Raw genomic sequence first — 27422 nt, 5'->3', positions numbered from 1 at the left:
CGGGCCCTCGGGGTTAACGTCTCAGACAAAGAATGGCACCTCCGACAATGCACCCCCAGCACTGCATTGGAGAGTCAGCTTAGACTATGTGCTAAACCCACAACCTCCTGACTCATGAAGCGAGAGTGCTGCTGCTGAGCCAGGCTGTCAAAAACATGGATGAGGAGAAATGTACCACCGGTCTTTGTCATCTAAACATCTCTTGTAATGTACTCTTCTTCCCACAGTCTCCTGGGGTACCCTGCGAATACCTGGTGTGCTCCAGAGACTGGGGCTCTCCTATTTCGTGGTCATTGTCATGGAGCTTCAGTTTGGGAAAGGTTCACCTGAAATGATTGCCTTGGTAAATATAGTCTGTGATCTTCTTTAGCTTTGACCATCGCTTTGCTTTAATTTGATAGCCTTGGGACATCCATTTGGCATGAAAAGCTCTATATAAATGTAAATTTGTATTGTATTTTATTTGGCAAGCTGAATCCATTGCAAAAGCTATTTAGAATTTCTAGTATGCACATACTTATCTAAAGTAAAACCTAATGCAACTTCAACTAAATTCTCTATCCCTCCACCATGCCCCCTCCTTCCCCATCTTCAGGTCATGCCTGAAGACCTTGCTCTTCGACCGTGCCTACGGTCACCACCCCCCAGCGCAGTGTCATGCTCCACCACTGTCAAGTGCTCTGGGACGCTACCCTGCTTGAGGGGCGCTATATAATTACAAGTTGTTGTTGTTGTACAAGTAAATTGAAAAAGATACATTGAAAACAGTATATCTAGAGTGTACAATGGGCTGTTGTCTCTTGGAATTGGGGCCGAATACATAATCAGGCTAATGGCTGAAATTCTGGCCATTGTAAGATATAGAGTTCCTCTAATATGAAACTAGTTTAGACAATCCTAAGCCATTTCTAAATGAAAATGGGCCCCTTAGCTTTATAATATAATATATATAATGGTAAATTGGCAGTTTTATTTATGTTACAAGGACGGCTAGCGTGGAAATGGAAAGATTCATACTGGAGTAATGGGTGATCCTTAGAGGGTGGGTTAAAATGCATTGTTTCAGTAGAGATGGTTTGTTATTACAGCTTGGCTGTACTATTACTAGACTTGAGAGTAACTGATGCTGGTTATGGTGCTGAATGCATAAGGTACTCTTGTACATTTCACATTTAAGTTAGACTGCAAATGATTAGCTGCCATTGCTTCCCAAGTTGCAAGCGCCGTGTTAGTTTCACAAACACTGGAAGGAGAAAGGAGCCCTTCAGTTCACAATTGGCTCCTGGAATTGTCTTAACAGCTCAGCTTCTTCAACTACTTACCCTGTTAATAGTTACCCTTCAGTAACTGGAAATTTTAACCACCAATTTTTTTCCCCTTTCCTTCGGAAGGCATCAACTCCTTTATCCTTCTATTGGAATGTTGTCCTGCGGGTGACTCTGGTGTCCTGTCCAATGTACCATTATACCCTTGGTTCAAGGCATGACATGTGCATGCGACTGCCAGGATGGTGGAAGCTGAACTGGATGGACATTGGTCTTTTTTTATTTAGCATTTCCTAACTTCTTTATCTTTATTCTTCAATTGTTTTTCCACCTCCCTAACTCTGGGACACTGAGGCTGATTGTAGTGTTTTAACTACCGCCCTCAGCTGAATTTGTCTAACTCCGCACAGACTTATATTTAGACTTATGACCTTGCACTCTTGTGTGCCTGGACCTGAGGGAAGCCTTAATGTATATTTCTTTGTCGTTTTAAATTTGCATTAAGAGCAGTATTGTCCTGGCAGATCTAGACTCTTTATGCTGGATTTTCACATTGATTTTGCTTTTAGAATAGTGTGAATGTGGCACTTGCTATAAGATCAGATGTAACTGGATATATAGTAATTGAGGCTAACTGATGTTCATTTAATTTCCGCACGGTGCATTCTATTGATCCAAAACACTGTATTATAACTAGGCTCCACTGTAGTCTACAAATGACTTGCATTATAATGGTGACTTTTATTTTCTTTAATACATTGTTCCATAAAATAAAAGGTGGTTTATACAATGCAATACAAAATTACATTTGTAAAGTGCCTTTCACGCCGGGAGGACGTCCCAAAGCCCTGGACAGTCAGGGATTTGGACCCAGCAGGGTGGTTGGGATCAGGGAGGGTGGAGGGAAGGGAGGGTGGATGGGTGGCCAAAGGCACTGTCGAAAACAAAGGTTTTGAGAAAAGTTGTGTAAAATTTACAATTGTTTTTCTAGGGAAAATGGTGGTCTCCGTTCAGGGACATCTTGATCTATTGGCCTCAGTGGATATTGATTGTGCTGCTGGAGACTGTCTGGCTTTGCCTGACTTTCCTGTTCCCAGTACCTGATTGCCCGAGGTGAGTTGCCCTCACTAGATTGGGCAAGAGAGCTGTTTTCTAACCAATCTCTGAAATATGCAAGATAGATTTGGCCTCTTGCATGAAACAAATTAGGTTGAGATGCATTCTGGGATAATACTCTAGATTCTTAAGAAGTTAAATTTGTCATTAGATTTATTTGAGCTAGAATTATTATTATTATTATTACACGACTATTTGTGGCACACTGCTGTGCGCAATCAGCTGTCGGGTTTCATCCACCTGCCTTGAAAAGTTTCAATGATGGGATAAGGCATTATATCAAATGCAAGGATTATTGTTAGGAATTAATTTTTTCACTCTTACTAACTGGGTAAGCTGTACTTTAATTTTAGAAGCAACATTTAAAGCACAATTATATCTGCAACTGTATCTATTTAACAATCAGAAAAGGAATTATGGACATTGATCAGATTTAAAATCACTTTTCATGTTATAGATTGCCAGCAAACTTAAGAGGGAATTAGACAGCTAGGTGATGAAGAACACCACTGAGAGGTATGAGAGACTAGTGTAGGATCATTCAGTTTAGCTTTAGGACTGGATGGATGGTCCACAATGTTTTTTTTCAGTCCTGTGTATTTCATCGTTTAAATTTCGTTTTTAAATTTTTTTCGAAACTACATCTATATTACCTTTTCAACTTCATGGTAATTTTTCTGAATATTGGCTATTTACATTTCAATTTACGTTGTGCAAGTTAAAAGAGCTTTTGTTGATTGACATGACAGGGGTTACCTTGGTCCTGGTGGGATTGGACACTTTGGTCAGTTTGCTAACTGTACCGGTGGAGCAGCAGGCTACATCGATAGGATCATCCTTGGAGAGAGTCACATTTATCAGCATCCATCTTGCACAGTAAGTAGTTTCTGGACTTTTTTCTTTTTTCAGTAAATTCAATGTTATCGCTGGAATTCCATCCAGGACTCTTATATTTAAAATCTGTTTAAACGCGAGCTGTATGTCAGCAGACATGCTTAGGTTGTGCCACAGTGGGAGAAATTAATTGTCCAGTTCGGAAACGTTTGTTTTAAAAAAAAATTCAAAATGTTTTAATTGTTAGATGGATGAATGAATGAATAAATAAATAAAGTGCAGGGAATTCTATAGCAATTATAGAAATTGCAAAATTCATAGCAAAGCTGCATTTTAAAAAACATTTGCTTTGGCTTAAAGAGCAATGTTAATGCACTTTTCCTTGTAATTTTATTTTTTCAAAAAGTAAAATGTTACTTTTGTTGATCAGCAATATATTTAGTCTAGTCTACTAGCACACAGTAGTTTTCTTTAGCTCAAACCTTCCTTCGAGATACCTCATGTAAATCTCAGCATCTTGGGTTGTCCTCCCGATGTGAAAGGTGTTGTTTGTTGTTGTTGTGCAAAGTGTCCTGCCACAGAATGCAATTGAACCCTACAAATCATGTAAAACAAGAAGAGTTAAAGTTCTGGGTGTATCCCATCATCGCAACTGATTGAAGATGTGTTTCTACAATGAACCTTTCATTTTTGTGTTTAAGACACTTTATCACACTACACTACCATATGACCCGGAGGGGCTGCTGGGGTTGATCAATTCCATTGTGATGGCTTTCCTGGGATTACAGGTAATAAACTATCAGCAAGTGATCAACCAGTTTGTTGAACCATAAAACCAGGCAGCAAGTGGTCTGAGATCCATTTTTGAAGAAGAATGTATGCATTTAGTTATGTTCCATACTATTTCTCTCTGACGGACTTTATGAAACGGAGGTACATGTTGTTCTCTGTGGGACAGAAGGTTACGCAAGGGAGTAGAAATTGCTGTCCATAATAAAGTGGCAGAATTCACATTGGATAGCCTGCCCCTTTATTTTGCCTGTTACACTGCCACTTAGTTGAACGGTCTCATCCAAGATGATACCCTAGTTTGTCAGGACTTCTGAGCTAACACTCAGCTGCAGTGCTGGGTCGGAGTGGGGGAGGGCTGGAATGTTGGAGGTGCCATCCTTCGGACAAAAAATTAAACCGAGGTGCCAACTCTTGTTCAGGTGGACAGAAAAGAAGAGAGAGAGGAAAGAGACAGGAATGTATTTACCTTCCTAGTGTTTCTGAATAGCAGAAGTAGGCTAACATATTCCCTCCTATTTTAATCCAGGCTGGGAAGATTTTCCTTATTTACAAAGGCCAGAATAAACAGATCACACTGAGATTCTTCATTTGGAGTTTAGTGCTGGTAAGTGAGTATTACCCCCACCCACTTTCCCTCCTATACTTTTTTTAAAAAAAAAAAATTCTTGGCCCTGTGAGTGCCTCTCGTTTCTCTAACCACCCATCTCTCTGTTTTGTTGACCAGGGCACCATTTCCGCCATTCTTACTAAATGTTCCAGAGATGAAGGCTTCATTCCAGTCAACAAGAACCTGTGGTGCGTGTATAGGCCTTACAGTGAGCTTCAACAATCTGTATCAGGGATATCAGGGTAGATGCACTGAGAGGAAGGATTTGTGAACACTTTGCGACGTTCCTCACAAATGGAAGTAAAGGAAGATTTCCTTAGGCACTTTCCTACTACAACAACAACTTGCATTTATATAGAGTCCCCGAGCCCTTGACTGTGGCGGAGCACGACATACAGCCAGGGGGAGGGGGAGGTGACCGTAAGCCCGGTAGAAGAGAAAGGTCTTCAGGCGCAACCTGAAGTTTGGGAAGGAGGGGCAAGACGGAGGGATAGAGGAAGAGTGTTCCAGAGTTTCGGGGCATAGTGACTGAAAGCGTGGCCACCGATAGTGGAACAGAGGGCACAAGGGACGTGCTAGAGGCGCTATTTCGTTGTAGTTTTTTTATAATGCATTTCATTATAGTGCAAGGTCAGTTCTAGCTTGGTTCCAGTGTGGACGCATGTTCACTGGTTTGTACGACACCCCGGCCAGCTTTTGAGCTAAAGTGCCTGATTTGCAGGTCTTTGCTGACCTCTTCCTGTTTTGTAATCCATTTTAGCTTCTTGAATTAACAAAAACGGATTACTTCTTGTTCATTGGGTTGCCACCAATATCACTTCCTGCTTAATTTGTGCAAACAGAGAGTTAAGTTGATCTGGAAATCTGCCACGTTTAGTTGCAAGAAGCAAACCAATCAGTTCTGCAGTGAAACAACTACCTCATTATATAGCACATGCTGGGATTTTATGGAAACACTATTATAATGAGACTCCAATGTATATAATAATACTAAAGTAGCAGCTCTTTGCCTTGCGAGCCTCCTCACCTTTCTATGGTTTGAAAAAGTGCAGTTTAACAAAGTACAGACTCTGTACCCTTCACTTTTAAGAGTAAAAGTCTTTTTTTCCATTATTAAGTATTATTTAGATAATACTGTACCTGGAATGCGATTAACTCCAAAATGAAATTGAATGGCTATTGCTACAGGGTTGGGTGGAGGCTGACATTGAGGTGTGATGTAACTTCTCAGATTAAGGGATGAAATTATTTCAAACTGATCATTTTGGCTCTTGTGAAAGATCACATCTTAGTTTGTCTTGTTTAAAATGAGTCACAGATGTTCCAGATTCCTTGTTGCCACCCTTCCTCAATCGAGACTTGTTCTCTTCTCTTCCCAAGTGCTGTTCTTACAGATGTGAGCATTTTAAAAAGGGGATTTGTGTTCAGTGTAGTAACAAGGGACTGCCTTTAGATGTTTTTGTTTGTGCCATTTCTAAGACTACTTCTTACCTTGTTCTATATGCAGGTCAATCTCATACATTACGACCCTCAGCTGCTTTGCCTACTTTATTCTTATGATAGTCTATTTCCTGGTAGATGTGAGGAAGTGGTGGTCTGGAGCACCGTTTTACTATCCAGGTATGTGACACCCCTCATCTTCCCACAGTTGGGAAATGTCTTTTTTTTACCTCCCTGCTATTTTGATGTCTTTCCTAATCCTCTGCGTTTCCCCCCCGCCCCCTCCCAAGAGAAAATCACAAACTTGGCCTCATAGACTCCTCCCCCCACGCTTAATCCAGAGAGTCAGGAGATCAACAAAGTTGTTCCATAACAATTTGCTAGGCAAAACAAGACCAAGCTCCATCTAATTCGCCTTTCACCATCCTGGGGAGTCGTTTGACATGTCGTTTCCCAAACTATGTAATGGCCACTAAAGGGCTGTTTCTGTTTGACTCTGTAGCTCAAGCTCACCATCCAGTGGTTTACCTGAGAACTCTCTGGTTTGTTGCAAAACTAAACTACAGTAAATCCCCGGCTTACTGGAATCCGGGTCCGGAATTCGTACCTAGTCACCAGCCAGAATGCTTAAAAATGTTCCACATCCTGTATTTACTCTCCTATAACATGCACCCACCTCACTGTGTTTGCTGGCCTTCAGTAGCCAGAGGTATCTACTTTGACTCAGTTGGAATCCCACGAGCAGAAGAGAGTCTATTCGCCATCTTCTGCTTGTGGGATTCAAACTATGACAATGCCGGTACCGGGATTTACTAGTACTTTTCAGCACTGAAAAAAAAGGCAGTAAATACCAGCATTATAATTGCATGTAGGCAGAACTTCCGGCTCACAGGACCGGATCGCTTTTAAACCTCCCGATCATTAGTCAGTCCAGCGAAGGATATAGTGTGTTTGAAGAGTTCTTATGTGGGAACATAATAATAATAATACATAAAACAACGCTTAATAAAACGCTGAAGTTCCATTTGGTGAATGGGGAAGATTTGTTCGATTGTAGCAGATGTGTGACGAGAAATACTTTCTGGATCTATATCTTACTCTTTTTATATAGCTGGAGTCCATAACTCTGATCTGACATGCCCAGATAATGATCAAGTCTGAGCTCCTGAGATTCAGCATGATGCATTTCCAATTCGCTGCAGCACTCTTACTTACAAAACGTTTTAATGCTGTTGCCAGCACTGCATTGTAAACCTTGCTATGGGAAGGTATCTGGGCATAGGGCATGGTGCTGCCCAAAGTATTTTGGTATTCCCTCATGTAGGCAACTTCTTTCTTGTGTGCCTGGAGAATTGATGCAGGTTTCTTTCCTGTGTTGCATAGCAAGGTTCCTTGGCTGGTAACTCTCACTTCCAATTGTCTTTTTGTATTGCTGTTTCTCTGCAGTGTTCCCCTGGTTTGGCTTCCAACATAGGAGTTTAACATCAATATTATTAAATATCCAGTCTGTATCTGAGGAAACCAATGATGACTGCAATTTTCTTTCCGCCAATGTCTTTAGGAATGAACTCCATCCTGGTGTATGTTGGACATGAGGTGTTTGCCCACTACTTTCCTTTTAAGTTCGAGATGCACAACCCCCAGTCTCACGGGGAACACCTGGCTCAGAACCTCTTCGCCACCTCAATCTGGGTTCTCATCGCTTACATCCTGTACAGAAAAAAAATATTCTGGAAAATCTGATCAGAAACTAAGGAAGGCTGCATTTTAAAAAAATATATAAATTTGCTCTTGAATCCAGAGTATATTTTTCTATAAATGTGTGAATAGATTGCCAAATGGACACCTTTGTCTTTTGCAAAATTTCATTTTCATTTGCTGTTTTGAAGAAACCGAATGGCCAGTACAGACCTGTTGTAACACATTTCCTTACAATGCTGATTTGCTCACAAGTGGAGCTGGGACCAGCTTCCTCTATTGCGCACACACAACCTCACCAGCTTGGGGTTGTAGGATGGGTTGTGTATTGTGCCAGTAAATAACCTAACTTAGTGCAAGAAGGCTTGGTTATGTGGGTTGTGAGCACAAATGTGCAATGCAGTCTTTAGCCATATGTTTGAGGTCATGCTATGGAAGCACTGACTGATGATCATGTGCCCATTATAACCTAGTTGGGGTTTTATAGATTCCCCCTTTTTCCCCTTCCCCAATACTGTGTTATAATGGGGCCTGCACTATAGCTAGTTGATAAGTCAGTGTTAACCGTCTGTGTGCCACATTTCCTTTAACCTTTGCAGACATGCTTTGCTGTTGCTTGAATCAAAGATGCTTGCGTACAGAATTATTCAGGAACACCAAATGTTCTCAGTGGGTTGATGAGCATTAACTAACTTCCAAGTATTTGGTGACCAACTTGATTCGGAATCCTTTATAGCATTGATCAGGAATCCAGAACTGTGAAGCCTACAGCAACCTTACTCCATTAGAACAGGAGAGTTGATTAGAGCTTCAGCCACTCAGCATTTTCCTGCAGGGATAACATCACAGACATTAACACAGAGATGGACAAGCTTACAGTTAAACAACAGGTCTGCAAAAACCTGGTTTGCTAAATTCAACTGTTTGGAATTGCAGAATCCCAATTGGAGAATATACTGTGCTATGTATAAATATATTAAACATAGCATAGTATATTCTACATAGAATATATACAAACTTCGGTACTTGTTCAAGGGGAGCAATAATCTAGAGCAAGGTGAGGACGCTGACTTATTTCAAAGCCTGGTTGAAATGAGAGCAGCAACATAGAAATCCTCTTGAGCACTTGTTTAATCTGTACACATTTCCTTGGCTGTTGACTGATGTGGAAGGTCTAGACAGCTCTTGCTTGTATCTTTCAGTTCATGTTTTAATTCTGACACAAAAATTATAAGGTAATTTGTTTTAAAAAGTCCAGTTTTTTATACCTAGGCAAGAATAACGTAAAGGAAATTTAATTTATTTAACCTTTACACATAAAAGCTTATATATTGTGCTTCATGTCTCTTGAACTGTTTTTAACCATTGCACTGTCATTTGTTTTAGATTTTCTCCTCCTCTGGCCCCCTCTCCCCTCATCCTATTTCAATCTTATTCTGATAAGCACCTGTGATTTTAATTATTGGTGTCATCTCTAGTGATCTAGGAAATTGCTGCACTTGATTTCAGTGTTGTTGCTTTCTTCTACCCAAATGCCCGCAATTGCAAATATGAGCAAGGCTTCACATAATGGTGGCAATGGACAGGGGCAGAGATCAGCTAACCAAATGGCAATTCAATCTAATCAATGGTTTAAACTTTGTAGTGGTCTAGTCCTATGGACCTGGCATTTTTTAATGATCCAAGTTCAGTTTTCAGTGACTACACCTAATGAAGGGAGAAAATGTTAACATTTAAGAATGGTTTTAATATTGTATTCTGTGTACTACTATATAAGACTGACCACACAGCTGGGAAAATGCCAACTTATACTTTGGCACTTGTTCTGGTGCATTTTTTAGTGTCTTTTGGCAGTGATTGCTCAACAGTAAGTAGTGTTTTTTCATTGAAATGTACTGGGTATTGAAGCTTTCTTTCAGGTTTTAGATACATCATGCCTGCAAATGTATGGTACAAATGAACTCGGTGTTCTTGGATAACTGCAGCTTCAATGCTGATCAGCGCCTCCTTCAAAAATGTTCCTTGTTTTTACATTTCTCCCTTGTTCTGCTCAAGATCTTAGTAGTACAGTAGGAATATTAAAATTGAAGACCTTTTTTTTCCTTTCTTCCTATCCCATCCTGCCAACATATTGCACCTCTAAATGTAATTCCTTGACAATAAAAAGGCTTTTTTGTTGTATAACAATAATTTGAGGTGAACTTAATGACTGACAATGGATTTCAATTTAGGATTGAATTTAATAAATGGTACAGTCTGGCAACTGCTGGATGGAGAGAAAGTCCAGAAACATACAATGTGTTTCCTTGTGTCAGCTGTTCTCTACAGAAAGGTTGGTCTGTTTTTAGTAGACCACGTTCGAGACCAGTAACAACTGAGATTTAAGACCGTCTTCCTGGTCAGGATGGAGAAGAGGAATGATGTTAAAAGAATATAAAGACGAAGGGTGACGTGTGACTTTAATTAATTATTCAAATGCTCTGTATACCCAGAAATGAATGTTTGTGAACTAGAGACCTGGGTTGAATCCTGTTTAGGTTGATGAAATTAGTCTCTCCTTTGCTGGCTGTAAGGATCCTAATAATAATAATAATAATATTTGCATTTGATATAGCACCTTCTTATCACATCGTTGAGACGTCTCAAAGCACATCACAGAATATATTGTAAAGTGTAGTGACTATTTTGTGAGCGAAATGCAGTAGCCAATTGTGCACAACAATGTGAAATGTGTTTGACGTGCCTGAATCCTCGGGAAATGGAGATGCCTGTCTGCAGCGAGCAGTGTTCTGAGGTTTGGATATAGTAAATAAATTGAACTTTGGTTGTGAATGCCCGACATAGGAGTGCTGCTAACTATTTCTGGGGAGTATGAAAAATGATCAAATTTAGCTTGCATTCGATTAGCACAAAACATACACCTCAATGTTAAACTGTTTTCATTTATTTCATAGCATTCTTAGATTTTAAAATAAATTATGTTGGCCTGATTCTTGGCTGCAGCCTTTCACTTCTACGAAGGGAAGCTTAATCTTCGTTTTTATTCATTTGGAAATAGATAAATATAGATTATTTATCTTCTGATTTGTTTTATCTGAGCAGGGAGTGGTTCTTATTGTTGAGAACATGTCTGTGAAGTGCAGAATTATTGTTTCCATGTATTGATTATATAGAATATAAATATGGACCTCAGTTGCAGAGAAGGGAATTGTCAAAGTATCTCAACTGTAATTGTATATTTCTTTAATTATTATGTAATTATTTACATGTAAATAAAATACATTGGCTGAATGTGGGAACTATTGTTTCATGATTGACAACAGTAACCAGGTGAGGTTATAAGACCATAAGACGTAGGAGCAGGAGTAGGCCATTCAGCCCCTTGAGCCTGCCCTGCCATTTAATAAGATCATGGATGATCTTCTAACCTAATTCCATTTACCCGCCCTATCCCCATATCCCTTAATCCCTCTATCCTTTAGAAATCTATCAACCTCAGTCTTGAAGGAAGTAATTCCATTTTATTTCTCATACCTCGGTTTGTAAGTTTATTCCTTTAATTTAAACCTAAATCCTGCAAAGTGACAAATGCACACATTGCTTAACGGTAGAATCTTAAAAGAAACATATTGTGTGATATCCTGAAGCCAAGTCAACCATCAATGCAATGTAGAGAAAGTTTGTCTGTATGAACTTAGGCTCTGAACTCTCAGGTAAACCTCTGGCAAAGTGAGGTGTTTAATCAAATCAAGTGGGTATGTGAGGTCCATTAATGAAGTGTCACTTTGGTACATCACACCAAGGAGGGGTATTGTTGTGCTGCTGTTCCTCTGATCTCCTTCAAGCCACTGGTAGGGTATGTGGCTGAAGAACTCTTCACATTACCAGACATGAACTTGCTGTCCCTGAGGAGGTGTTAGCATATTGTCTAGGAGGTTCTCCATCTGGATTTTAGGGCTAATGGATAAATGGGTGCAGTTCCGTCAGTGCAGCCATCACATCTGCATTGATTGACAATGGTGAACTTGGAAGTAACCAGTTTGTCACTTAATTTTCCAGCAGAGAATGGTGCCTTTCCAGTACTTGGAAGGGAATTGAGAAAATAAACCCAGAACAACACTTTAGAATGCACCAAAGTAATAGAAGAGTATGTGGATTTAGAGTTGCAAAGGGAAATTTCACGACAGATGGGCTTCATTCTTTACGAGGGTATTAATGACTGCAAAAAGGTTGGCAGGAAGGGTGGCTTGAGGCCTGGACATATTTAAAAAATGGTTTGATGTTCAAAGGAGAAGACTAAAGCATTGCTTCAGTTTTGCAATCATGCCACAGGAAAGATTTACTATTTACTCATGCTGGGCCCAGCTTTACAACAGCTTTCAGACGTCACGTGTGTGTGTGAAATCTACTTTTAAGTTTGCAACTGAAATGGTGGTTAAAGGGAACTGCCTTGTGACTGGCCACCTCAACGCAGACATCTGAGCCTACCATGAAAGTACATTGAACACATAAGATGTCGGATGCATGGAATTAAGAGTTTAGACAAACTATGACAAAGAACCATACTTAACGACTTTCAATTTATAAATAATTCTTGCATTTGATATAGGGCCTTATCACGTCCTCTAGACATCTCAAAGCGCTTCATAGGCTATACTGTAAATACACAGGCGCTGACAAGACCACAGAATATCAGCAGACATGGAGAAAATTTCTGTCATCCATATACATGTGGAAATTTACCCCATGTTTGCGAATATCGCCAAGAGGGAGCATGTAAATGAGGAGGGGGCCAAGGATGGAGCCCTGGGGTACGCCACAGGTGATTGGGTGGGCATGTTAGGAGAAACCATTTGAAGAGACAAAGTGAAGGCGGTTTGTCAGGTAGGACTCGAACCAGACTAGTGCAGTCCCACTAAGGTGGATGATGGAGGTGTTTTGAGTTTGACAGCACTGTGACCTTGATAAGCACTTTCTCTGTGCTATGTGCAGTGGAAACCAAACTGGAGGTGCTCAAGGAGGGAGTGGTGAAAGCAAAGCTGGTTAGTGACATCGCGTTCCAGAGCTTTGCCAAGGAAGAGTAGGTTGGAAATGGGATGGCAATTTGTAAGGTTGGATGGGTCAAGGGTGGATTTTTTGAGGGGAGTGATGACTGCGGTTTTAAGGGGAGAGGAACAGAACCCGAAGAACACGACCAGTTGACTGTGTCGACCAGCAGCAGGGATACGAACGGTTGGGGTGGGGGTTCAGGCAGCAGGTGGTGGGCTTCATCTGGGAGATGGTAGTTGTGAGGGGACAGTGGGGGGGAATTATCAGGGCAAAGAACTAGGGAAACCAGCATGGCATGATCACTACTTATTCATTTATACCTTGCTTAAAGTTTGAGCAGATTTGACTCTTATCTTTTAATCTGCACCATTTAAATTTTGTAAACTAAATTATATTCAATTATGGAGCTAAATCTGGACAGAACTTTTTTTAAAAATGCAGGTCATCCTGGGTGATGTAAATATTACTGAAAGTAATATTACTATAAAAGTAAATCAGATCATTTGTTTATTTTTAAAAGATCCTTCAAAATCTCTAGCAAGGAAGATTTTTCTTTAATACTCTACAATACACAAAACCTGAAAATTAAGTGCAAGAAATAGTCCATGAATTTTTTGTGGAAGTCACTTTATTACATGGTAGAAAAAAATATTCAGCACAGCTGTTTAAATTCAATAGAAATCTAGAGACTAGATTAAGTCCTACTTCCATTATGGTGGGAATGATCTAATACCACATACAATATTGCTATCAAAGCTTTATACATCCTCAGTAGAACCGAAATACATTAACTTTGCGGACATGATGTGCACAGACAATCCACTCAAAGTTTTAACTTCTTTTTTCGGCCTCGTCCATCTGGTGTCCCATCTGCTTTGCGCTTCTGTGCCTGAAAATACAGAAATAGACACAGTTCCACTTTATTTGAAAATTTGACATAAATGTAGCCAGACCTACTTATAACATGGGCCCATAAAATCTCACCTCACACTATAACTGGTTGCAGTATAAAAATGCCTAGATGTCAATGCCTCCAGATCCCCAGGTTGCTTGCTGTTGCTGTTCACATGGCCAGTGGTGACCATTACCAACAGTTACTGGGATGCTGGCCAGTCAACACTAGAACTCAGATCTTCTGTGCACCCATGCTTATATTTTAATGCACGCAAATTGGCAGTCAAGTTTGTCTACAAAATACAGTCACTATGCTTCACAGTACAATCCTGTGAAGCACTTTAAGATGTCTTGATGAGGTGATAAGGCACTATCATACATATATATCAAGGTTTATTATTCTAACAGGGTTTGACTGTAGGTTGTTTAACTTAGAAAAACAGGTTTTTGGACAACTGCTTCATAATCTCAAGTATGGAAGATTTTTTCTCCAATGCACAATACTTGAAAATTAAGTTGTATAAATGGAATCAAGTACAGACTAGCCTATCTTTCAACATTCTTCCCAGCTTTAAAATGTCATTTAAACAAGATGGAGAGAAATCACTTTATCAAAGTCTGGTGGCAATGAAAATCACCACTATTAAAATTATGTTCAGCAATGCTCACACCAAATAACATTTTTCCTGTAGAGGTAATGAATAAATTAATTTCAATGTTACAGAAACAAAATAGTGCTTTATCTGAATCAATTTGTGCAATTAATACTGTGCAAACAGGCAGCCATATCAAGGAAAACTATGTGCAAATGAATGCACAGAACTAACCACATTTGGCTATAATTAACTAACTGATTGAACACTAATACAATTTTAAACCAGAAACCCACAAAGTACAGACTTCCAATCATTAAGACTTACCGATGAAGTTTTTGGTCCACGTTTTTTCCTTTCTGCTTTCTCCTTTTCTTCAAGTTCTAGGTTTTCCCTTTCTATGAGAGTAATCAAAGTATTACAGCGTCTCTGGAGCTCCTAAAAGAAGTAAAGGCAAACAATAAGTTGAATTGGCTGCCATTTGATTTACGAAATGAGTTAATTGTTTTACGATTCATGAAGTTAGCCGCACATTTTCACAAGGAAAAACTTTTCATAGTGGAGGTAAGTTACCATTGCAGTTCTGGATTTTAAGAACCAGTCAAATCTGAATTGTGGAGAATTTCGGATGCATTGTCGAAGCTCATCGTAAACATTTTCTTTGTCGAAACCGAGTTTGTGCAGCATACAGATCAGGAACCGGTCCTCCTCCTCAGTGTAATTCTTCCCTTTATTGGTGCCATATGCTATTCTCAATTGGTGGAATGGTGCTTTATAACGGCCAATCTACTCAAACAGGAAAAAATTCATTACTGTACAACATTCAAAGTACAAAAACGATTGTCCATACTAATTGGGACCAGTCCCATTGTGGATAAGGGAACAGTATGAGCAAGTGGTACCATGCAAAGCAAACTGTCTGCAACGCTACCCAAAATATTCTCTCAGGAGTGATAAGGTCACTACAGTACTACACTGGGACAGTCCTTCCTTTATCTTTGAATAAACAATTTAACATCAGAGACTGATTACCAGGACAAGCTATTCTCTTTTTGAATAGTGTCATGGCATCTAACGTATAGCTGAACAGGTAGACAAGACCTTGGTTTACCCCATATCCAATGGATGGCACCTCCGAACAATGCAGTGGTCCCCCAGCACTCTATTGGGAGTGTCAGCTTAGACTTTGTGAGTTCAAAGTCCCAACGTGGATCTTGAACCCTTCCGACTCAGAGGCAAGAGTGCTATCAAACGAGCCAATCTGACACCCAGGCATTGAGTAAAATGAAGTTTAATGTAATATGAAATGAGAAGTTTAGTCACTAAATTAGTGTATGTTCATTGTCCATTTCAAACACCTGTTCCAACAAATACAGTAAACGTACAATTCTCCAAGAGCTAGAGAATGTAGTGAAGCACACATTCAAACTGTACCTTTGTGTCAAGTGCTTTTTTGATACTGATCCTCCTCTGGATTCTGGCTTCTCCTCTTTCTATCTGAGCCATAATTTTTTCAATATCTTGCAGCTCGTTGCATCTCTCCCAGAACACAGCTTTGAAAGAAAGATAACCCATTAGAGTATCTAAGAGGAAAAGTAATTAAACGCAAATGTTCCTTTTGGGTTAGAACCCATTGAAGACAGTAAATGTATTAAAAACAAGATATAATAAAACAAAAACACAAATTTTGCATTGCATACAAAAGGTGCCTCGAGCTGCTAAAACAAGACAAAAGCTGTAATGCAAATGAAAGCCTCACCAGAATATTCTATTACTTCCTCAGGACTTTTCCCCTCCACTTCACGAGCAATATTTTCAATGTCATCACGACCCCACTTCTCATTCGCTTTGATGAACTGATTGAAGTCTCTTTTGGTCCAACTGGTAAATCCCTGTAAATATTTTTGAAAAAACATGAAGTTAACAAGAGATTGACCATGATTGCATTCAATGGCCCTTATGGCTCCATGAGTTTAACCACAGGATAACCATGACACCCTTCTTGCCAAAAACCTCCATCGCTCAGTCTGCAACAAGTTCTAGCATAGTAAACACTATTGCTTGGTACACTTTATCATGTTTTGTTTGGTTGGAGGAGGACTGAGCTGTGCTGATAGCATTTCGTCAGGTAACAATGTGATTTTGACATGTTGCCCATTGGGATTATCCAAAAATGTGCAAAGGGCCACCGAGTGGTCTAGAGTTGTGATTTATAAACAACTGCATCCATAGAGTCTGCACGTGTGAAGTCATTTCAATGTTGTCACCAGTGCTTTGGATTCTGTCTGACAAATTAATGGTGGATCCAAACACTAGCAGTGTGAAAATTGGAACTCAAACAGTCTGCAAGCACAAGCTAAATCGAGTCTTAAAGATATAGAATGGAGTTCACATTAGGATTTCTCTATATTAAACAAATCCTGACACAACCTCCTTTAAATCCTCCACAGCATTACCTGTGTCAGCAACTTCTCCTTTTCTTCAATCTCATCATCATTCAGTGGTTCAGCTTCGTCAATTTTGCCCTGCTCTGCTTTCTGCACCTGAGCTGCATTTGACAGATCAGGGTTACGTGGCACCTAGAGTGAATCGAATAACCAGTTAGATCTACTCCCTATAAGATACAAAATATTCAGTTCATGCTCCCTCTCTAGCATCCATGGAAGCAAATTAAGTCAAGCATCTTGGGGATAAAAAAAAACTGAACAAATTAATTACAAGCCAAATCAATATAGTCAATATAACACCAGTGTTTACTTGCACTACAACATCATTGGGGCCATGTTCCTGGCTATGAGTGTTGAGATCTGCAAGTTTTCAAATCTGACTGTTCTATTGCAGTCAAACAGGATAGTTTTGAGATCGAGGTTCAAAGATTTCTTTAGCAACAATGGGAGAAAAGGATGGAAAGTACTGCAGCCGTGTGGGATGGGAGGAGATGAGGTGTGAAAAGACCTCAAGACACAGTAGCAACCTATTCCTGTCCCAAAGCCTGTGACCTCCTTCTACTCCTTTACCATGGATGCACACACTAATAGGGTCCACTCTCATACAGGTACCAAATTACTATTAGGCTGATGAGCAGAACGTTATAAGTTGGGAGTTGGGAAGAGAAAAAACACAGCACAAGGATGCAAACACTGTTAAAAGTTGCAAATGCAGATATACATTTTTCAATATGCGTTGTCCTGAGTTGTCTTAATTCCCTCGGTTCATATTCCTAGCACAGATAAGATTTTTTTTAAAAAAGAAACTTCTGAAGGACACATCACCAACACAACCATATAATCTATATTGTTCCAAAGAACCATTCATATGGTGCTTATGTCCCAGACAAAATGTAATTTCCTACTTACAACAAAATCTCCCAAAATACGTGAATTTTGCAGGCCCTTCCCATCAGTTAGATGCAACTACTAGATCATGGAAAATCTGCATTAAACCATCACAGGAATTTCATGTGTACAATTAATGCAGATTTTTTTCCTCCCAAAAATTACAACAGCCATCTTTACATTTATTTTGTGTATTGAATTTCTACTCTATTGTTAATTAAAAGTAATGTTGCCAATTCAACCTGTGTCTTTTGAGCAAAAGCTGTTAAAAAAGCACCCTTGACCAAACTCCAGGCATGAAAGGCGCTGTATAAATGTAAATTTGTATTGTAATATCAGGCTATATTAGAGTTGAGAAATACTCAATACATTTTTATAATTACCTTGTAACCAATTGTCTTCCTGTAATACAGGATTTCTTTCTCAAGCAGTTCAAACAGTCGAGGGGGGAAGAATTGAAAGTCCTGAATGCTGGGTTGTTTTGGTGGGCGAGGAGCCTAGTTGAGGGGGTGGGGGGAAAAAAAAAATCACATGAACTTTGATTATTATGTGAAAACAAACATTTTGGCTCCCAGTTACTACTATACCAAGTAAAGCTCAACAATGAAAATAAAATGATTTATCTTAATGTGAAAGAATGTTTAAGATTTTTTTTATAAAAGCAGGAAAGAGGAACTATGGCAAAATGGTATGGAAAAAAGTTCCAGAGAAAATGGCATTATTGTAGAAAGTTCAGCCATCAATGGTGTAACAACTGTGAGAAAGTAGTTCAGTCACCAACTCCCACTTAAAATACTATTTTTTAAAAAATCACTTAACATGCTGTGGATCAACCACACTGCTGTATGACAAATAACCTCATTAAAATAACACAATTTACAATTGTTAACATTCTACCATATACAACCATCTGTAGAGTCAATCACACCACTGTTCCCAGCAGCTGCAACCTGCAGCCATTAAAGCATCCATCTACTGTCAACAACCACCTCGGAACAGTCCCAACTGATTTTTCACAATAAACCATTTCTATTCAGCAACTGCCTGTCTAATTCGGAGGCCACCCTTACATAAAGGCCACTTAGGCCCAGTCCACTGAGTGGTTGCTGAAAACAGGTTTGACTATATTTTAATTGATACATTTTTAAAATTTCCTCTGTGATATTTTGTGCAATTCTGAATATTTTAGTGACTTGAATAAACACATGAAGTAGAAATATGTCAACTTACTTTTGGTGCTTTAGGTTCACTCACACGGAGGGCTTCTCTGAAATAAGCATCAACAGCATAATTTGCTTTTCGTTCTCTCTTCGGGGGTTCAATCCACTCTGTAAGTGCCAACTATGGACAAAGCGAGATTTCAGTAAAGCAATTTCTTCATTTAAAGAAAATGAATCAAGCCTTAAAAAAATACGACTTACCTTTTGCTTCTCCCTGTAGTCTTCTCCTTCAAAGTTGTATACACTGACTTCTGTGTCCATAGTAAAGTTTCTAAGCAAACCTTCACCCATATTTGAGAGCTTTTCGTTCATCTCAGCAGTCTGAAGATAAAAGCAAAAATCCATTGCATTACACTACACATTTCAAGCTCATTGGTGACAGTTGAGACAATCTCAGCAAAGGGAAACATTGCAGGTCCACAGCTTTACAAAACGGCTTCTAAACGTAACTTCTGAGATGTCTCTTAGACCAATATTATTTTGAAATTCCAAGGCTGACATTACATTTGTAAAACATGACAAAAGATGCATTTGATTTGTGAACAAAGAAGGAATTGACTGAATGAGCACTTTGGATTTCAAGGCAATCCAGTTATACTGCAGCAGGTATCAAAGTGGAGTCCTGTAGCTCAGTGGTTAGAGCACTCACCTCGCAAGTGAGACCTGGGTTCGATTCCCAGCAGGGCAAAACCTTGGGCAAGTTTCCTTACTCCACACGCCTGATAATAATCCCTCCAGAAAAATATATTCTGGCTTCTTTCACCCAAAATTAAATAATTTTTTAAATCCATTAGCAATTTTAAAAGCCGTTTTGTCAACCAGAATGTTGATCCAAGCTCTGTGGCAAGGTATAAGACAAAAAAAGTAACATTACAGCTATGGTTCGCGGAAATATTTTTTACTTTTGCATCAATAAGTGAAAGATTTCATTTTTTTCAATTGTTTTACACACAATTGGTCAACATCTGGGTTGTTACTTCCCGCATTATATGTGCAACATCAACTTGCATTTATACAGCACCCCTCACATAGAGCAGCATCTTGGAGTGCTAAGCAAGCACACTTCCTGCACATAGCAGAAGTGATATCAGTGACAACCTAATGAACTTGGATAGAGTATCTTTTTTGTTATCAATAAAAAGATTTCTACCAATAAAAATGTTGCTTCAGATTGGAGAACATCACAAAAATTAATAAATATCAATGTTTACTGATTCTACTTGGCCAGGCAAGCCCAATTATAACCAGTTGCTGCAGACGCTCAGGTGCACATTTGTGATTGAAGAAGTTTGCAGACTTATCAAAGATAGCCCCCTTGTTTAATGATGTCCTGTACCAGAATTAAATTGCATGAAGCGTTTGTGGATTCCGGTAAATTAAAAATTACAATATAATGCATATCATAGAAATGAGTCTCAACAGAAAGAGTTCCATCACAAATGACTTCTTTTACCTTCTTTTCACCCCTCTCCAAAATACCATCAATATCTTCATCAGTGATCTCGCTGTCCTTGGAAGCAAACACGTGAGTAGCACCATGTCGAATCATCTGCAGCATTTCATCTTTCCCCAATTTGTTTAAGTTCTGATCTACCAACCTTCCTAAAGTTGCAAAGGAAAAAGAAAAGTTTTTAAGATATTTCTATTAATGCACAGAAGTTGAGACTACAGCAGCACATTGAAGACAATGAAATTCCAAAGTTCAAATACAATACAATAACATAAACAATACAACTTTTGGACAAACAAATCAGTTTATCCAAGCAATCTGAATTTGTTGCTGACACTTCTATAAAAGACTGTAGGCATTAGACCGGTATTCGTCTACTCTTGATTTGAAATGTATTTTTCAAAAATTGTATGAAACCATTTTATCCAACATTGTACAAATATGCATAATCCACAGCCTTAGATCTAAAGAAACTAAGTTTTGGTACCAACTCAGTCCTTTTTTAGTAAAGTGTAATCCACAATAAATATAGATAACTAGAGAGATTACAATGCAATTTAAATAAACTTAAATTCTTCAACAAACCTTGCTGAATTACAATAGAATCCAGCCGAAGCTTCATTTCAGCACGTTCAACTATTCGTTCCTCTACAGTGTTGTCAGTGATGAAACGGAATACTCGAACTTGTTTTGTTTGCCCAATTCTGTGAGCTCGATCCTAAGAAAATAAATGTAATTCAAATGATTGGATAATGGATCTACAAATAAAATCTCCATTGAGAAAAGGCCTTCATATATTTCTGGAATCAGTCATACCACGTGTTACATACAATAACAGAGCATGACATTTTAAGAAAACTGAAATTACAAGCCCTTCACATGTGGACAGTCAGTTTCGGCTCCATTTCTCCAGAGGAAAGAAATCACGTGGGTTTAGAGAATAAACAACTCCCAGAAATCTATTATTAGAACTCCACTACCAGATCTATAAGTACAAGTACTATATCCTGAAATTTTTCTTCAGTTGAAGGAAAATTTACCTAGTGTTTAGTCAATCTCTGTCCAACTGCATTGCAAGCAGCCAAAAATGGGAGGCTCCCAAATTTATCCCAGACACAAGATATAATGTTCTTAAGTTTTTCCCTTGCATTTGATATAGCAGCTTATCACGCCATCCAGACGTCTGCCTCAAAGCACTTCACAGAATATACTGTAAAGTGAATTGACTGTATATTTTGTGGGCAAAAGGCAGCAGCCAATTGCGCACAGCAGTGTCTCACCAACAGTCATGGATTGAGTGAACAAATTATAATTTATTTGAAGGGATTAGCTGGAAAAGTGATCCGCCAATTGATTAACAACTAGGTTCCTACATACTGCTAGGTAAACAGAGCCTTGTGGAGTAAGGAAGCTTGCCCAACGTTTTGCCCTGCCCAGGAACCAAATCCAGGTACTCTCGCTTATGTGCAAGTGCTTTCACCACTAAGCTACAGGACTCCTGGTTTGTATATAGTTATAATATACCAAATGTCACACCACTATTTAAAAAAGTGGAAAGGAAAAGATGGGGAACTATAGGCCAGTTAGTCTCACATCAGCGATTGGAAAAATTTTAGAATCATTGATTAAGGATGTGGTAGTGTGGTATTTAGGGGAGCACAATATAATTAGGCCAAGTCAACATGGCTTTACAAAAGGGAAGTCACGTTTGACAAATTTAAAGTTTTTTGAGGATATTTTGAGTAAACTAGATAAGGGTGAATCAGTGGATGTGGTCTATTTGGACTTCCAGAAGGCATTCGATAAGGTTTTGCATAAAAGGTTAGTCCAAAAGTTAGGGGCCCATGGAATTGGGGGGAGCATATTAACGTGGATTGGGGAATGGTTAATGGGTAGGAAACAAAGAGTAGGGATAAACGGGTCCTTTTCAGATTGGCGGGATGTGACTAGTGGAGTGCCACAAGGATCAGTCCAAGGCTATTTGCCATCTACATCAATGATCTAGATGAGGACATCAAAGTTAATATATATATATATATATATATATAAATAAATTCGCAAATGATACAAAACTAGGAGAAAGTGTCAACACAGAGGATGACATTAAAAAAAATGCAGCGCAACATAGATAGGTTAGGTGATTGGGCAGGTAGGTGGCAGATGAAGTATAATGTAGGGAAGTGCAAAGTCATCCACCTAGGTAGCAAAACAGGAGAGTGGGTTATTTTTTAGAAGGGGAGAGATTGGAATGTGTTAGCGTCCAGAGGGACTCGGGTGTCCTTGTACACCAATCACAGAAAGTTAGTCTGCAGGTGCAGCAGCAATTAGGAAGGCGAACGGTAAAGTAGCATTCATTATGAAAGAATTAGAGTACAAGAGTAGGGAAGTCTTGTTGCAACTGTATAGGGCCCTGGTGAGACCACACCTGGAATACTGTGTGCAGTTTTTGTCTCCTTATTTAAGGAAGGATGTACTTGCCTTGGAGGGGGTGCAGCGTAGATTTACTCGGTTAGCACCAGGGATGAAGGGGATGAGTTACGAGGATACGCTGACCAATTTGGGCCTATATTCTCTAGAATATTAAAGAATTAGAGGGGATCTTATAGAAACCTATAAGATCATCAAAGGGCATGATAGAGTCGATCGTGGGAGATTGTTTCCCCTGGTTGGAGAAACTAAAACCAGGGGTCACAACCATAAAATCAGAGGCTAGCCCTTTCACACTAACTTCTTCACTTAAAGGGCGGTGAATGTATGGAACTCACTACCCCAAAGAGCTGTTGACGCTCAGTCCTTGAACATATTCAAGACTGAGATAGATTTCTTATTGCAAAAGGGTCTCAGGGTTATGGGATAAGGCAGGGTTAGGTTATTAGCTGGAGTTAGATTAGAAGATCAGCCATGATTGAATGGCAGGGCAGGCTCGAAGGGCCAATGGCCTACTCCTACATGTTATGTTATACTTTACACAAGTTAACAAACCACAGAATTTTGAAAGAGTAACACAGTCACTCCACATCAATATCAATAATAAATAGCTGTACTTTATACAGGGTCAAATGTCTCAGAAAATGCATTACAATAAAATAATTATTATCTTCTGGGCTGATAGATTGCCGCTGAAGTCACTTCGGCATGCATTTGCAGTGCACAGGAAGCCAGCTGGTTAGTGCTGAATGTACCGCATTACCTGTATCACGCATACCATAGTAGACATACACTAAGTGAATCAAGACGTCCTGTATTTAGAGCCAATTCAACTGTGAACGGCTACCCACTACTGTCATTTCTCATAACACAAAAATGTAAAGAAATATTTCAGCAACTTACCATAGCCTGCAGGTCCACCTGAGGGTTCCAATCAGAGTCATAAAGAATGACAACATCCGCTGTAGCTAGATTTATACCAAGACCACCAGCGCGTGTGCTCAACATGAAGAGAAACTTGGTGCTGCCAGGAGCATTGAAACTACAAATGGATTCCTTTTTGTTTGAGGGGAGTTGGTGGGGGAAGAGAAAGAGATCAAAGTTAAGAAAAAAAACACAAGAACAATCAACTTGATTTTTTTAAAAAAAACATGCAAGCTAGATTCAACTTAAGTAGCAAAAATGAGTGCATTTTAATATTAGTACAGAACACATAAGACAAGAAACATACTTGTCTCTCCTCATGTGGTGTCTGCCCATCCAGTCGACAATACTCATAATTTTTCCACATACAATAATCTTCCAAGATATCCAGTACTCTGGTCATTTGGCTAAAGACCAACACACGAGACCCTGTGGAAATAATCAAAACTATCAATTACACATAGTTCATAACCTTATTCAAAACTGGTTATAAAGAACAAAATGATTGCCAGCTCTTAAAATTTCTTAAACTGGAACCATCAGATATCACAGCACTAGGGCTTAACTATATGTATAGTCCGGATAACTGTTTATCACACAAAACATAATGTACAGTTACACTCAAAACCATCCTCCACTGAGAGTTTGCCATAGCACTGTCACTAGCACTGCAGAGGGGTAGCCTTTCACTCTCCATCCACACAGCACCAGCCCTTCTCTCCCACATGAGCGCTTGCCTGTAGTAATTTACATACTTGTCTTAATCTATAAATCAATAATGACCTTTAACCTGAAATAAAATCAGTTATGCTCAAAGGGGGCTCCAGAATTACATATTCATAGTTTAAGTAAATGTAAATCTATTATAGAGAAGAAAATGCTCAAATCCTCAAAGAAAATCCTCAAAATGATACTCAACTGACCTTGTTCTTTCACTTTGGGCAGCAATTTATCCAAAACTACCATTTTCCCACTATTAACTGCCAAGTGTATATCAGTAGTATAGGGTGGGCCAGGCTCAGCTCCATCAAAGAGATATGGATGGTTGCAGCACTTGCGCAGTTGCATCAGTATGTTTAACAGTCTCATTTTGTCCATTTTTCCTGAGGAGTTCAGGATATCAATATCCTTCATTAATATCCTTGTGTACCTGTGAGAATTGGAAAGGTTCAGTGGGAAATTCAGACCAATGTAAGTTCTCTCATTGTGAAGTTTTTATTAACAGTAATGTAAATATATTTTGGTAAAGAAAGATAGAGGGTTCAGACCTAAACCTGAATTAGGAGAGTTCACAGATTCAGTTCTGATCAAGGTTATTCCTAACAGTTTAATAAGTAGTTTGTATGTATATCCTCAAGAAAAAAAACATGATGGTTGAAATAGCAGACCCTACAACATGTAATCTGCAACCTGATGGTCTTCTACAAAAAGACAGCAAAGCTAAGGCCTCACTAAGACCACAGTAATTAGATTTGAAGGGTCAAATGGCCTTCCATGCTGCAAAATTCTAGAAATGGAGGACAAGGATTTTGAACTCTACCCACTAGGGAATGGGGCGAGGATGGGGAGTGATAGGAGCAGAGTCTAGTGCGGGAACAGACACTAGCTGTAGTGATCTGGATAGTCTGGGAAGTCCAGCAAGCAGACTATTAGTATAATCAATCAAGCCTGGACATGATAAATGCAATTCAGGTCAGTGAAGAGGCCAATCCAACGTGGTCACTATTTATTGCTTTTATAAAATTGATACAAATGTCAAACTGTTTGAACTAGATGACATCGGCCAGACTAATCACTATAAAGGGAAGCAGGGAAAAAAGACCTCTGATTAAAACTATTGGTGACTGCCAATGGAGAAACCAAGAATATGATTCCTCATCAGCCAATGGCCAGCTTACCTCTGAACTTTCCAGCAAACTTATGTGGAAGTTTGGAGATGATACTTACAAAGTTATGTTTTAATAGGAAAGAAACACTGCCCATGGGCAAAGAAAGCCCAGGAGATCTCAATATTTCTTTTGTCACAAAAAAGCTTGAACTGACAATATATACACTATATAGTTTGGGACATGACTTGTGCATGCAATTCCCAGAATGGTGGAAGGCGAACTGAATGGACCTTGGTCTTCTTTTGCCAGCAATTCTTATGTTCTGACTTTAGTGATGAATCAAAAGCATTCATTGAAGGTCAAGCAATATTTCACATTGAAACGTGAACACTTTCAAGTTGTATACTTACCATTCTCTCTGCATTTTGCTGAGACCTACATAAATTTTTACTTCCTTTTTTGGTGGCAAGCTCTTCTCCACCTCAGTTTTAATGCGTCGGAGAAGAAAGGGTCGCAATACCTATTTCAAGTTAACAGAAACATCTTAAATAAGTATTTCCCAAGATGTAAGCTTATATAAAAAAAAACTTAATTCTATAGACGAGAAAAGTGAAACCAAGATGAAAGTCTTCAGTTAAAATAATTTACAATGCTGGCTCTGCCTTTTAAAATATGCATTTAGTATTCAGACTCAACCAACTTTGTTCCAATCGATGCGGCGCAGTGGTGTTTCATTGCAAATGCAGTGGTTGAGAGTCCACCCAGCACTACAAGGTGTAATACAGTGGTGTTTCACACAATACAATAAATTTGTATAGTGCCTTTCACATTGGGGGGATGTGTCAAGGCGCTGGACAGTCAGAGAGGTGGGAAGAAACACACGCACCCCTTCATGTGGGTCTATTCCTAAACAAAACATTAAATGGGCACCAGTAACATCATATCCATCAGATTAAAAAAAATTGTGGTCTACTTTTTGCTACTGGTATTACAATTGGTCCTGGTATCCCAGCTGCCACACCTCTGGTGGTCATTAGATTAGTGATTTTGGTGATTACAGGAACAAATGCACCAGTTTGTGTAAAATGATATGCTTACCAAATGCAAGCGTTCAACTAGTTGCTGGTCTCCAAAACAGTTGTTTGTGTCGAACCAAGAATCAAAGTCCTGCAATTAAACATGAGAATGCAAGATCAACAACAACTTGCATTTATACAGCACACTTTGCATGGGGGCGCCTCGGACCATTACATCAGTTTCAACTGTAGATTCAACAGAAATTCAACTGTAGTTCCCAGTACCTAACAATTGGAGAAAAGGGCCTAAGATCTGAAACATCCAGGTGCTGACCTCATTCACCAAGAATGCAATATTCAAAAACATTTACTCTCTTTTCTACATCCTAATCTTGGAGGACCTTAAGCTAGTGAAAAAATGTATTATATTACATACTAGCAGGCAGGCAAACTAGCAGTGTACGTGGTATTAACTACTGTAAATTTACTTGTAGCTTATGTTACTTTGCCAATCATGACAAAATAATTATGAGCAGTCAATTAGGTCAATGTTAAAAGAAACAGTCTACATTTTAATGCCAGTCTCTGCAACTGCAGCATTTCCATTGGAGAGCGCCTTTGTCAGCTTTAGGGTCTGGATTGGTTTTGATTCACTGTGTCAATTTTAAATTACACTTGAAAGTGCACCATTATACACTCGTATATAAACTACTTACATCAGCTGAATTGAAGACATCTGGGAGCAGGAAGTTCAATAATGCCCAGAGCTCATGCAGGTTGTTCTGAAGAGGTGTGCCTGTGAGTAGAAGTCGGTTTGTTGTTTTGAACTCTCTCACTATTTCAGACAACTGGAATTATAAATGAACAGACTGCAGCATCAAGTCATCAAATTCAGAACAATTAATAGCCAGATGTAGGTGCATGATTCCTATG

At 39.2% G+C, this 27422-nt stretch overlaps 2 protein-coding genes across 5 annotated transcripts in view; one reads left to right on the top strand and one right to left on the bottom strand.

The window, feature by feature from the left end:
• hgsnat (heparan-alpha-glucosaminide N-acetyltransferase) overlaps positions 1-11043 on the top strand; it is a 29517-nt gene extending 18474 nt beyond the window's left edge. For all 4 annotated transcript variants that reach the window (XM_042339362.1, XM_007896546.2, XM_007896547.2 and 1 more), the window contains exons 11-18: positions 228-343; positions 2257-2378; positions 3131-3257; positions 3917-4003; positions 4534-4611; positions 4732-4802; positions 6122-6234; positions 7616-11043. In XM_042339362.1, coding sequence (XP_042195296.1) covers positions 228-343; positions 2257-2378; positions 3131-3257; positions 3917-4003; positions 4534-4611; positions 4732-4802; positions 6122-6234; positions 7616-7797 — 896 coding nt within the window. In that variant the 3' untranslated portion in view covers positions 7798-11043. The remainder of the gene's footprint in view (positions 1-227; positions 344-2256; positions 2379-3130; positions 3258-3916; positions 4004-4533; positions 4612-4731; positions 4803-6121; positions 6235-7615) is intronic.
• Positions 11044-13401: 2358 nt separating this feature from the next.
• The window catches only part of smarca5 (SWI/SNF related, matrix associated, actin dependent regulator of chromatin, subfamily a, member 5), a 29391-nt gene continuing 15370 nt past the window's right edge, over positions 13402-27422 (bottom strand). Inside the window, exons 8-24 of the mRNA XM_042339361.1 lie at positions 27206-27337; positions 26572-26640; positions 25884-25993; positions 24568-24794; positions 23952-24073; positions 23624-23776; positions 20879-21011; positions 20297-20445; positions 19045-19164; positions 18854-18964; positions 18007-18120; positions 16745-16867; positions 16048-16180; positions 15723-15841; positions 14862-15074; positions 14616-14726; positions 13402-13690 (exon numbers count right to left, since the gene is read on the bottom strand). Coding sequence (XP_042195295.1) covers positions 13625-13690; positions 14616-14726; positions 14862-15074; positions 15723-15841; positions 16048-16180; positions 16745-16867; positions 18007-18120; positions 18854-18964; positions 19045-19164; positions 20297-20445; positions 20879-21011; positions 23624-23776; positions 23952-24073; positions 24568-24794; positions 25884-25993; positions 26572-26640; positions 27206-27337 — 2205 coding nt within the window. The 3' untranslated portion in view covers positions 13402-13624. The remainder of the gene's footprint in view (positions 13691-14615; positions 14727-14861; positions 15075-15722; positions 15842-16047; positions 16181-16744; positions 16868-18006; positions 18121-18853; positions 18965-19044; positions 19165-20296; positions 20446-20878; positions 21012-23623; positions 23777-23951; positions 24074-24567; positions 24795-25883; positions 25994-26571; positions 26641-27205; positions 27338-27422) is intronic.

Source organism: Callorhinchus milii, unplaced genomic scaffold, assembly GCF_018977255.1.
Source record: "Callorhinchus milii isolate IMCB2004 unplaced genomic scaffold, IMCB_Cmil_1.0 Scaffold1, whole genome shotgun sequence".
Classification (NCBI taxonomy): domain Eukaryota; kingdom Metazoa; phylum Chordata; class Chondrichthyes; order Chimaeriformes; family Callorhinchidae; genus Callorhinchus; species Callorhinchus milii.
This window is presented reverse-complemented; position numbering and strand designations above follow the sequence as displayed.